Source organism: Pteropus medius, unplaced genomic scaffold, assembly GCF_902729225.1.
Source record: "Pteropus medius unplaced genomic scaffold, Ma_sr-lr_union100, whole genome shotgun sequence".
NCBI classification, from domain to species: Eukaryota; Metazoa; Chordata; class Mammalia; order Chiroptera; family Pteropodidae; genus Pteropus; species Pteropus medius.
Genome location: NW_024349225.1, coordinates 5029792 through 5043225, shown reverse-complemented (window position 1 = coordinate 5043225; position 13434 = coordinate 5029792). Strand labels below are relative to the sequence as shown.

The window sequence follows — 13434 nt, the reverse complement described above, 5'->3', positions numbered from 1 at the left end:
CTTAGGATGTTTTATAGTTCGTTTTTGTTAAATTGGATAAAATTAGCAAGGCCTTCTCCAGGCCCTCCACAAAACATCAGCAGTACAGTTCTCCTCCCTGTCCTGCCCCCACCTTGACCTCTCTGAACAAGCACGCACGCGTACACACACACACACTCACACACACACACACTCACACTCACACTGTGCTCTAACACAGTCTAGTGTCTTAGCTCGGGAGTTCCTTACGTCTGGGTCATGCTGCCATCCCTTCAGCCTGGCGAATTTCTACTGGACTTCTGACCCCCCCCAAAATACCACTTTTAGCTCTTGCCTTTGCCCAGTCATAATTTAGTCTGTCTTTCTGCGACGATATTGTCGCAGATTCCTATGAAACCTCTATCTTGGCACTTACTACACTGTATTGTGTGAATTTTTTTTAAATGTCAGCATATGTCCCCCATCAAGCCCCTGAGCTTTATAGACCAGTATGAATAGACCATCAAATCAAAATAGCGTTTCTTTAATGGCATTATTGCTAAGAATAGGGGTGTGTGTGTGTGTGTGTGTGTGTGTGTGTGTGTGTGTATTCCATATGGCTTTTAAAAGATGAAAATGTGTTAACACCAAGTTACCTAATAATGTAGAAAAACTATAAGCACTGACTTTCTAGGAAAAAAAAATATTCCTTATTTGTAAAACTTCACCAACTAACCCTGTCTTTCCTGTTAAGGATTTACTATAACCAGTGATAGAAAATACTCTTAAGAACTGTACAGAGACATGGCTAGTGTTGTAGCCATTGAATCAATATTGAAATCTGTATTCGCTTGCTCAATTTAAGATCATAACCTTTGTGTCGAAGTCCCTTTATTAGATCGGTTTAGACTTACCATGGCGTGTTAGGCTACTTTGAAAAATTCCCTTGCCGAGATGTTATGGTTTAAATGGCTTGATTTCTACATCCATAGATGTCATCTGTGCTCTGGGAAGGAGGGCTCAGGGACAGCGACATTGTCGGAGGAGAACAGTCACAGCTGTGTTTCGGTAGCTCCGATCTCGAGGTGGAGAGACATCAGTTGTTCGTGAAAGAGGGAGGAGAGTCGCGGGAGGCAGGTGCTCAAGAAAATTAGGAGCGGCGGCTCGAAGCGTTTTTCTCTCTGCCGAGGTGTGAGGAGATGAGGGCCTGCGGTACAGTGCGGTGGATGGAGGCGAAGAGATGGGTAGATGGTCCAGAGGGAACATCTGTAAGACTGGAATACGTCGTCTGTAAGAATGGAATGGCTGGATAAGGACGATGAAAGGATAAAGTAAATAAGAACGAGCAACTTCAGCAGAGTAAACCCTGAGAATTTGGGCAGGGACCTTGGGAGGGGCAGAGGACGGTGACTTTTCAGTTAACAAGGAGATTATCTCCTTTGTGCTTTATCCCTGCAACACTCGTCCAGCTTTTATTAGAACTCAAATTAAGGCACGACGGCTCTCAAAGACGTAGGCATCTGCCTTTTTTTCTTTTCTTCATATTCCTACATCTGCTCACTCTTTAAAACATTCAGCTAGCTAAACAGAGAGTGGACAAAAGTAAGTTTAAGACTTCACCCCCATCTTTCTCGTCTGAAACAGTGTCACCTCAGGTAAAATGGAATATAGAATTATTTATAAAACCTACCAGGAATGTGTAAACGAGCCCGTTTTTCAGCCCGAGGAGGAAAGCCACCTCCTCCTGGCAAAACGTGAGGGCCGGGAAGAGCAGGCTGCAAGGGCAGGACGGTGAACTGGGCGCATCTCACGAGTGTACTCTCCTTACTCTGAAGGTTTCTGGTATTCTAGAACGTTAGTAAACACACGTGCACTTTAAGTATGTGTGTGGCAAGTAGCCGTGCTCAGATACCTACCCGAATAAACAAATATACATCTTTTTGCATCTCCCAAAACATTCAGCTGTGTGTCGTGCAGGGGTGTGCCTTCTGATCTTGCTTCTGTGGTGGGGACCGGGTGAGGATGGGCCACGTTGCGTTGTGCTCTGCGCCACCCCGCCTCGGCACCCGCACCGTGGGGTCCCACAGGGATTCTAGCGCGCTGCCGGTCACGCGGCTCAGCAAGACACCGAGACATGGTCTCGTCCCGCACATCCTGATCTGCCTTTCTGCCCTTGCAGGTGCTCACGTCTCGACTGACTCCGCAGGAAGATCCATTTTCTTGGTGTTTAAAGAAAAGAAAAATGTCCCCGTGTCTGTAGAGATGATTTGCAGTTCAGCCCGGCTGAAGCTGAGCGAATGAGACTATGGGCTGTGCCTCCGCCAAGCATGTTGCCACTGTCCAAAATGAAGAGGAAGCCCAGAAAGGGAAGAACTACCAGAACGGAGATGTGTTTGGCGGTGAGTGCCTTCGAACTTTATTCTTGACCTGTTGATCTGGGCCCGTCACTTTCGCGGCAGTGGATCCGTGTGTTACCCTGTTATACCATTTGAAGGGTACTGGGAAGGGGCTGATGAGATGTGACGGCTATCAATGCAGGTCTCTGCCATCAGACAGTCATTGTAACTTATACATCGAGGACTTCAAGGAGGATCATGGAGGTTTTATGCAGTAGGCAGCATTTAAATCAAACTTTAAATAACTAGTAGGACTTAAGTAGGTAGGTGGGACCACAGCTAAAGGATGTCTTGGTGGAGAAGAACTATAAGCCTGCAAACATAAAGGTCCAAGGGTGGAGCGAGTGAGAATTTATAAACAAAACGGTGAGGTGCTTTTTAGAGTTATTAGAAAGTTACGAGAAAGTGAATTATAAATTTCAGATTCAAAAATGCAAATACAATAAATTTAATAGTCATCTTTTAACCTTTCTATGACATTTCAATTTAATAATCATCTTTTAACCTTTCTATGATATTTCAAGACGATGTTAGAATATCTAGTGAAAATATATATTTTGGGGACTCCTAGAGAATTTTAAAATGAGAAGCAAGGTGGCCTTTAAAAATCCAGATGTTTCACACGAAACCCCAAATTTCTTTAGAAGACCTGGCAAAACTGGGTCTTCATTCCCTGAGGCAACAGTCAGTGGGGTTGCCATTGTCCCTTCGGTCAGGCTGTGGTCCCCAGTGAACTGCTCAGCCTGCCCTGTGATTGCAAAATGAGCCCAGTTCACTCACTAACCACTGGCCGCTGACAGGCTCGTGAGTTTGCCTAACCTTGAGTTTGTTCCTTAGGAGATCAGTTATTTTTCTGATGAAGCACGTGTATGGGTCAGTACAATATTCCAGTTAGTATAAAGTAGATGAAGTAGTTTTTGCTGAAATAGTTTAACAGTGAAACCCACTACTCGACATTTGCAAAGCACTTGTATTCATAAGAGGGAGTCTTCATCTCTTGTTCAGTAAAGAACCTCTTTGAAATAATGTTTATGTGTAAATAGCTGAAGTTGCACTTATTCAGTCACTGTCAAATAATTCTGCATTAGAATCTATAGCTTAGATCCATTGTCATGGTTGCTTCAGTCCCCTGGTGATCTGGGAGGGTTAATACTCTGCTTAAAGTGAACTGGTACATACGAGGAAGAGGGTTTTGTTTTGTTTTTGTTTTGTTTTGTTTTGTTTTGTTTTGTTAAGGAAAAGTACTTCTTGCTGGAACAAATTTGCTTCTAGTGGTGACTACCTATAGAATGTAGAACCGTGGAAGAAGAGTAACATATCAGCATCTTAATAAAACTAGAATGTAGATCACGAAAACCAGTTTCTGGAAAAACAGCTAAATTGGAACCTAACCATTCATTGGCTAATTTAGTTACAGCTTTTATAGCCAGGAAGACTTTCTGTTGTCCTGGAGTACCATGTGTATTTTGCAAATGTTAGCTTTGAATAAAGGAGCCTTGTCAACTCAGGGTCTCAGTGGCATTCAGCGATGAGCACATCTTTGTCTTTCTTGATCACGAGTTGGTAGGTCAACTGGAGTGGCTCTGCTAGTCTCTCTCTCATCTTCCTCCAGGGACCCACGAGCTAAGGGGGGCATGCCTTCCTTTTGCAGAAGGCTCAAAGTGCAAGTGATACACAAGACACCGCTTAAGCTTGGGCTTAGAGCTGGCACATTATCACTTGCATCGACATTCAAGTCAAGTCGCATGAACAGGTTCAAAGACAAGAGGAAGAGAAGTACATCTGACCACAGTGCATTTGTGGCAAGGGTGTAGCGAAGGGTCAAGAATTGGGGCTAATAGCTCAGTTTACCCCAAGCCTGCCCAGTCCTTGCTGCTGAGTAGCTCCATGGGGTCCATGCCATAAAGTTCAATTAAGGCCTCTACCAACTTTTCTCCATTCATACTCATATTGAAATTTTATTCCCTCCAGCATTTGTCATCTTGTTACTCTTTCTAACATAAACATTTGCAGGTCTGAGACATGGTGTTAGGTAAAGCAGAGAGGGAGAGAGTTCGATGAATCTGTCAAGGGAAGTCATTTTTCTAGCCCTACAGGGCTCTGCGGGGAGAATTGTCAGAATCCAGTGCAAGCATCAGTACCAGTATCCGAGATGTTCCTGAATGCTGGAGTATGAATATGAAAAGAGACAGTCCCATCTGTGTTTCTCTACTGAAATTAGTTCACAGGCAGAAGTGTACAGAATCCCAATATGATCACAGATGGTCACAGGTGAATGGGAGATCTGGCTCGCTTTTCATCATTTGATATCTTCTGTGGCCCATTGTTTCAATGATCTATTACCACACATAACAGAGGACCCCAGACGTGGTGGCTTGAAGAAGCACTGATTTATTATTCCTCACGATTCTGTAGGGTGGCTGGGGTTCATTTCCTGTATTCGCCTCGGCTCAGTCGTGCAGCTGCATTCAGCTGGGACCTCGGCTGGGCTCAGCTTACTGAGGTGGCTTCAGGCCTCTGTCCACCAGGTCTCTCTTGAGAGTCAAAACTTCTGACTTCCAAGAAGGAAAGAGGAAGCTGCTACACTTCTTAAGACCTGGGCTTGAAAGTCCAAGGATGTCGCTTTTGCCACAAGTCACAAGATCCACCCAGGGTCAAGGGAGCATAAAGACTGTCTATCTCTTGAGTCTGTTCATATAAGGAGAGGAAGAATTGTTGAGGGCCGTCTTTGGAGATTGGTCACCACCCCCACTGAGAGAGGCTGTGGGAGCTCCGTGACTGGTTTATATTCCAACCTGGACAGTGATATCCTGTTTCTAAACCACTCTTCTATTTTTCACTGAATAAAATGGCCTCATTCACATTTTAAAAACTAAATGTTTTTAAATGTTTGAACATGTTATTGCCACATGTTGTTGTTGAAGAGTTGACAAAGTCTGTGAAGTGTGGCATATTTGGGGTCGGCTCCGAATTATGTGTCTCTGAGTGTGTGTATACACACATTCGATCCTTTTCCTAAAGGTGTTAATTTAATTTCATAGCTTCTAAGGACATGCTGCGGAGCATTGATAAGCAATGTGTTTTCACAAATGGAGATTTCTGTTTTTATGAAACAGTTTGGTCTCTGTAATGGCTTGGCTGTTTAAGAGACCGACCACTCCAAATGTGTGTGACGGTATTTCTGTAGAATATTCCACCATTGAGGATTAAGTGATAAATGGGCATCTTGACTCTAGATTTCATAGAATTCGAGGGGCCATTGATGAGGTGCTTTTTCATTGACATTTACCTATAGACTTTCTTCACTTTAAATATCAAAGCGTAAACATTTTTGGATCTAAAGTTGTGCCTCACATACTGTGGCCCTTTCAGAGGTAAAATCCAGGCCAGATAGTTCATCTGCAGACCAGAATTTCCATCCCTCAGTGGTCAGGGCAGATGTGAAGAGTGGTCAGCAGATCTGCTGAGGTCATTTAGGGGCCAGCTGAGTAGAATGTAAGTGACTAACACATTGAAGTTATCATGAACTAGTTGAGTAAGTTCTAAGGAAAGCCAAGGGCTTATTGGATTCCTTTTAGCAGCCACTCAGTCCATGAAAGTAGGTGCATAGAACAGATGCAGGTCTTGTTAGGGAAATTAACATGGCAAACCTGAGCTCATTCTCTCTTCTGCGGTCCATCCCCAAGAGGGGAGAAGCTCTTTGGTCATATCGACTTTACTCTTTGCGTGACGGTCACCACCATTTCTCCAAGAATGTAAGCTTTGATCTTGAAAAGGCCTTGAACTTGAAGCCGTTGTCTCTTCCAGTTCCCAGATCCTGTGAATCTCGCCCTCTCCCAGCGTCACTTTTCCTGCCACTACCATAGTGTAGTTGGTACAGCCCATCGCCTGGAGCAGTGTGGTGTCCTCTCCGCTGACCTCCATTCGGCCCCTTTATTGTTCGTTTGCTTCTTTGGTCGTTTCGTTTGTTTGTTTGTGTTTTTAACTCTCCCTTTTTTGCACTGTGTCAGGAAGCTGCTTCGTTTCACTTGGGCTCTGTATTGCTGTGTGGTTTCAGTTCTGTTCTGATCCTTGGCTACATAAATTGAGAACATAAAACAGGTATGCGTGTGTGTGTGTGTGTGTGTGTGTGTGTGTGATGCTTTTATTCCATTCTGTTACCCCTATGAAATACTGTACAGATCAACTTCACAGTTTATGGTGAAGATTAAATCAGAAAATAGATCAGGTTCATTTAGAAATTCAAAGCTGTTGGAGGCAAAGTAAAAATTCACTGCTTTTTCCTGTAATAGTTTCTGATTGTGTAAAGTGTGTGAAGATGAATTAATCTATTCGTGTTTGTAAGATCATAACAGAGAATGATGTTTAACTCTGTGCCATCCAGTATAGTAGCCACTGGCTACACGTGACTCTTGATTGTGTGAAATATGGCCAGTCCTATTGAGATATGTTGTAAGTGTGAAATACACGTAGGAATTTGAGGACTTAGTATAAAAAAAGAATATAAAATAGATCATTAATAATTTTTTTATTGATTACATGTCAAGATGATATTTTGAATACATTGGTTAAATAAAATGTATTATGGAAATTAATTTTACCAGTTTCTTTTTATTCATTTAATGGGGCTACTAGAAATATTTAAAGTGCATATATAACTCACATTGCGTTTCTGTTGGATAGTGCCAGTTTAAGTCACTGAAAGGTAGTGTTTACTACCTTTCAAGTTTCGGTTTTTGAGTTTATTTATTATTGAAATCGAAGAGAAAAGAACTTAGGCCAAGGCAGCAGCCCTCATTTCCTGCTTTGATTCTCCAGAGGTGGGGGGGTGCACTCAGCTGGGAGGAGGGCGTGGGGTACCCTGGACTACCAGAGAGGCGGAGATTACCAGGCAGTTTAGCAGATAGGAAAGGGCTGATTAGGAGTAGTCAGCTGCCTCTCATGTAACTTTTTTGCTGGCCTAGCAAAGCTTCTATTGACTTCTAAAGTTGTTATTGCCCAAAGGGCAGAGACAAATCTTTTTCCCCATTTTTGTTTTCATTGAGTTGGTAAAGAACCTTAGGGGCAGGAGAAGTGCTTGATGGGTCTGCGTTAGAACTGGATTGTAGTAAAATAAGCTGAAAACATGTGAGTCGGGGTGAGGGGGGAACATAGTCCTGGGTTTAGTCTTTGAAGACTCCATGATGTCCCGAGCTGAGCCTCAGAAAGGTCTTAATGGCTCAGAGTGTACATGCAACTCACGAAATTAGAGAAGTCAGCCTGCCTTGGCCAGGAGATTCACTGTCTCGAAGTGAAAGTGCTGAGCCCAGTGTCTGACTCCGAGAAGCTGCTCAAAGTATCTTAGTTTCATTTCCTTCTTCTAGATGTTTCCTGGGCCAGTCTCACAGGTGCTTATGACTTTGACAGGAAAGAGGAGACAGGCCTGGACTGTGCACACAGAAAGGAGTGATTGTAGGTTCTCCGACGAGCCAGGCTTCGCTCTAGCCTCCCCACTTCTGTGTTGTCTTTGACAAGTAACCTAACCTCAGTAGTGCCCGATCTCCTCATCTATAATATGGAGATAATGCTGGTATCCACTCCTTAGGATTGTGTGGAGGCTCAGATGAGTTAGCAATGGAAAGCACGGAGACTCACGCCCAGTGCATACTTAGCACTCAAGCATTAGTTGTAAATCTATTTGGCCAACCTCTTTGGTGGCCCCCTCGGCCACCTGAAAACATACCCTGCTAGAAGCCCATTGATGCACGTGTAATCAAGCTGAGATAGAGTCAGAATGAAATTTCTATTTGGAAAAACCTTCCGTGACAGAAAGTCAGGATATTTCTGTATTGAAAAAAAAAAAAAATCCAAGTGCTGTTTTTCTGTCCCTTGCCAGCTGGTATCATGAGCCTGCTCTTTTAATGTTAGAGATAAGTAGAAAATAGGAGCATTTCTCATTTAGTGATTGAAGGCAGCGTGATTGCAAGATATGGGAGCCTCTGTGTTCTCAGAGGCCATTGGCAGGGGCATGCTGGCAGGGACCTGTGTGGCCTCCCTTCCATGTTATGCCTTGAGGGTTTGCTTCATTTCCTCTCTTGCCCCTCCAGGTGCCTGGTCTCCTCTGTAGCTGCCTGGAGCCCTTCCTCAGGCATAAAATAAGAATGAACTTGGCCTTGGAGAAGGCAGTGAGGCTGCTGCTGGTGCCTCCAGGCCTCCTGGTACCATCCAGTGAAAGGCACCGAGGACTGGAGCTGCAGGCAGGGCTTACTCTGTGCTGGGGGGAAGTTCTACAGAAGTGACTCAGCAATGACAGAGAAAGTGGGAGGGTTTCTTTACCCATAGCATTTCTCAGAGTTATTTTCTCCTGAGTGACATCACAGAATTCAGAAATTCAAAACAATGGCTTCTTCCTGGAATCCTGGCTAATGTGGCAGAAAGGACTCGTTTTGCCATAAGCACCTGCTTGGTCGCATCTCCCTAAGCAGCACCCACCTGGCAGTGTCCACCTGGCAGCACCTGCCTGGTGCTTAGACCTTATTTAGGCCCTGGCTTTTCCCTGCAGAGACCCGCACACCACCTACCTTCTGAACCCAGAGCCTTAAATGTGGCTGTTTCTTTTGCCCCTGAAATGTCATGAATTCACAGCAATTTGACTCATGTTTTACAGTTTATAAGGCATTTTTCCATACGATGATTATTATTATCCCCAGTTGATATAAGAGGCAACTAAAACTAAGGGCTATGCCAGTTCCCTTTACAAAAGAAGTAGGACCATGGCTAGAATTGAGGATGCTGACTTTTTAAAAATATTTTTCAATTACAGTCATCATACGATATTATATTAGCTTCAGGTGTACAACATCATGGTTAGACATTTGCATAACTTACAAAGTGACCACCCCAATAAGTCTAGTAGCCATCTGATGCCATACATAGTTATTGTAATGTCACTGACTGTGTTCCCTAGGGAAGGCGCTGACTCTCGACTAAGGGAAATGCCCTTCTCAGGAATAAGATACCTGTCTTCGCCATTAGATCCCAACCACCCATTGCTCAGACATCTTTGCAAAGTAATTGTTAACTGGCTGCTGGAGCTCAGCCTCAGCTTTTAAATGAAGATGTCTGGAAACTCGATTGTCATGATTAGGGCAATTTTCAGGGGACCCGAAATTCGCTGTCATGGTAAATGCACAGGCCCGAAATCTGGCAAATGGGTTTCAAAGGCTGGCTCAGATACTCACTAACATGTAGTTTTGGCAAATTACTGAGATTCTCTTTGCCTCAGTTTCCTCATCTATAAAGGGTGTGGAATATACCAGTACTTTCCTGCCTTCAGAGGACAGTTGTGAGACTTCTATGTGCCGTCGTTATCTAAAGCTTTTAGAATAGGACTTGCCACATGATATGCAGAGCAAATGCCATTTATTAACATCACCATCATATTAGCAGCCTTAGTTTCCCTTGATTATGCTGGAGGGGGAAGCATAGTCCATTTATTACGGATGTGTCATTCTCTAAACTTAAAAAGTTTATCAATCATCCACATGATACTTATCTCTTTATTTTGTAAACATGTTTTTTCTCTGTTTTGACCTTGACCAGCTTCTGTCCTGGGTCAGGTATATGAATATGTGTGTATCTTTAAGACAAAAGACTAAATTCTATGATCTAAGAGTGGTAAATATAATATACCTTATTTCTATAAAAGTCTGGTTTAAAAAAATAATCTCGCCATAGAAATTAACAAATATAGTTTCATTTATCAAACATAAATCTGTGTGCGCGCTCGCGCGCATGTGTGTGTGTGTGGAGTGATGAAGCATTTTTTTTTTTACCCACGAGTTTATCATACACAGTGAGGAGGTTTATAGAAGGCCATTTCTTTGTGAAGCACCATGAGAGGCCAAGAGGCAGCAGGCACAGATGATGCCCACAGTGATTGCAGTTTGATAAATGCATCCATGACTAACTGAAATAAAAAGATATACAGATGAGGTACTAAAATGTTTAGTACCTCATCTGTATATCTTTTAGTCTTTAAAAATATTTTGTTGTTCTTAGGTATAATATTAAAAATTAAACTCCTTAATTCATCTCTTCATACCAGAGCTTTACAAATGCATCTAAAGATTGAACTGTAAAATATGAAACCATAAAAGTACTATAAAAGTATGGCAGAGTGTTTTTATAATCTTAGGTTGCAAAATGTCTTCTTTGCAATGCCACAAAATCCAATGCCAAAAAAGAAAAAGTTGATGCATTTGACTACATAAAAATTTAAAATCTCTGCATGGCAATAAGCAAACAAACCGCCATAAACTACATTAAAAGTCAAATGTCAAAATGAGTGAGAGTAATATTTGCAACAGAAATAAGTTTAATATGACTAATATAAAAAGTCTCTTAAAATCTATAAAGTGTGCAATTACACTCTATTGAAAGATAGACTAAGTTTATGACCAGGCAATTGAAAAAGACAAAATACAAAAGGACAATAAACATACAGAAAGATATTCAACTTCTTAGTAATCAAATAAACCACAGCCCCCCAAAAACAAAACAAAACAAAACAAAAACACCCCAAAGCAAAACAAAACATTTCGCTACTCAAATTCTTAGGAACCTATCTCATGCCATAACTGAGAATGTCACACCAGAACAATTTTTCTGGGGCGCCCAATAGTAACACACACACACACACGATAATAAAATTTAAATGAGCATGCCCTTTGCTCCATCGGTGCTACCTCTAGGAATTTATCATAACGCAATAATTGGACAAGCATGCAAAACTGTACGCCCAAGGGTCTTTCTCACTGATGAAACATGCATTGAAGCAGCCATTAAAGATTAAGGTACTCTGTATTTATTGAGCTGCAGAGGGGTCTATAGCATGTTATGAATTGAAAAGTGTAAAAGACTTTTACATAGCCTATCTAATTTATAAATTCGATTTTGTTTAAAATATATGTAAAATTCTGTGCAAGTGCATAAAAAATGTTAATTGTTCTTTTCACCAAAACGTTAACAATGGCAAGATCTCTATTGTGCAGTTTCAGGTGATTCTTAACTTCTTTGTCTTTTTCTGGATGATTTAAGTCTTTTACGGTTAGCATTTATCATTCAACACAACTATTAATTTTGATCAATGTAACTTCATGTTTCCATCTTCCAAAGGCCTTCAGTTGGGCTTTCAGGGCAATGTGAAATCTGTCCCAGAGGAGACAGCTGTGTCACTGGAAATAGCTCCAGAGCAACAGGGATTTCACTGATAGACTTGTTTGTCCAGGTAAACAGATGGAGCCCGATCACTGGCGCCTGTTGGTTTCATTTAAAATCTAGCAGTTCAGGGCTGTCTACTAAGCACTTACTGAATACCGTCCATGGCTTAGTCCCTGTGCTAGGCACTGGGGCTATAAAGATGGATTAAACCTGATCCCTACCTTTTAGGAACTGATAACGATATACGAGATGGGCATCTCAACAAAAAATGCTAGTATTGTATGATGATAATGCAGAAGGGGCACTTATTCTAGGATTAGGGTAAAAGGCTCATAAAGAGGATGATTAAGGTCTCAGCTAAGTCTTTAGAGATGAGTAACAGACAAAAGATTAGAGGTGGAGCCAGAGTTTCTGGCTGAGAGACAGTGAGAAGGCTCACAGGTACATTGTGCATCAGACATACTGAGGGGAGACAGGGAAACGTTACCAAACCAGTGGGAAAATAACTTTTAAAAATCTCACATTAAGGCAAGAGTCTTAAATATTTGGAAATTTGACACTATTTTTTTCTCCCCAAAAACATAAAAAATCTCACACAGGCAGTGTAAGAACCATAATTATGTTGGAGATCTGGAAATTGGTTGAGCATTTAGAAAACACTGGACGGCTAGTCTAGAGGAGTTGATGCTAATTCCTTGAGCTATCAAAGTGGTCAGCTTCACCCTAAACCAGGTAATTACAGACCCTGAAATACTAAAACCAGGACATGGCCTCAAATACTTGTTGAGATCATATTATCACTAAAGCATCATAGAACCAGCCGAGGCAGGGGTATGATGGCGTGGCGTTTTGTCCCATGTGGAAATCAGAACCTGACTCTTATTTATTATTGCACACTGGTGGTAGATTCTACAAATATCATATGTCACAGGTAAATTTTTCATGGTGAAATGAGAGATCCCCAAACGTGGTGATAGTTACTGACTTGAGAGGCATGTAGGTACTTGTTGCTACAGGTAAACCCTGAGTCTTTGCCCCGGTTTTTAGAGTGGAGGATTGGGACATGGTGGGAGGTAGCAATGGCATGTCCATCCCCATGGGACAGAGCAAGAATAGGTTCTGCCATTCATTTACCCACCCACCCTTCCAGAGCATTCCTCAGCTGGTTAACATTTCCAGCTGAGTAGTTTGTGATCATAAATCAGTTCCACAGTTTAATTGTGTTTCTGATAACAGCATTCTAAATAATAAGGAAAATTGCTTCATCCAATGAAGTACCCCTAAGGTAATAATTCGCAGCCAGTAATCGTTGATTGGCCAGTTACAAAGTTAGAATAGTTCCAATCGAATCATAAACAATTGTTCATAAACAGCCCTTCTGTGCTTGTGGGTGGCAATGGAAAAGAAACAGAATCAGGTGACCTGCTGACAAAGGGTTTATCCAATTGTAGAAAAAAAACCACCATTTACACACAGGAAATAATTCAGCAAGAAATAGAGACTTGAAAACATGAAACAAAGTGCTACATTGAATGTTGGCACCAAACGTCCAGGAGTAGCATGGACCATGGGAACAATCAATGTAAGTCTGCTTTAGGGGCAGAGAAAAGTAAAATTGGATGGGAAAATAAGGACATTTCCTTCTTAAAGGAAAATCTAGCTACTCTTCAGTAAATCATTATTATTTTACGATTGTTGACTTCTTGAAGGTAACATAATTTTATCACACATTGCCTAACATATCATAGTGCCCAATATGTAAGTTATTTGATAGTAATGAACAGCTATTATTTACCAGGTTCTGCTCTGCCCCTTCATAGGTGAGGCAGCGGAAGTTGTGAGAAGTTAAGTAACCTGCCTAAGTTTACGCAGGTAATAT

General features: G+C 41.9%; 1 protein-coding gene across 2 annotated transcripts in view; it reads left to right on the top strand.

The window, feature by feature from the left end:
- The first annotated feature begins 2137 nt into the window (after positions 1–2137).
- The window catches only part of CUNH1orf21 (chromosome unknown C1orf21 homolog), a 119644-nt gene continuing 108347 nt past the window's right edge, over positions 2138–13434 (top strand). For both annotated transcript variants that reach the window (XM_039881252.1, XM_039881251.1), the window contains exon 1: positions 2138–2357. In XM_039881252.1, coding sequence (XP_039737186.1) covers positions 2264–2357 — 94 coding nt within the window. In that variant the 5' untranslated portion in view covers positions 2138–2263. The remainder of the gene's footprint in view (positions 2358–13434) is intronic.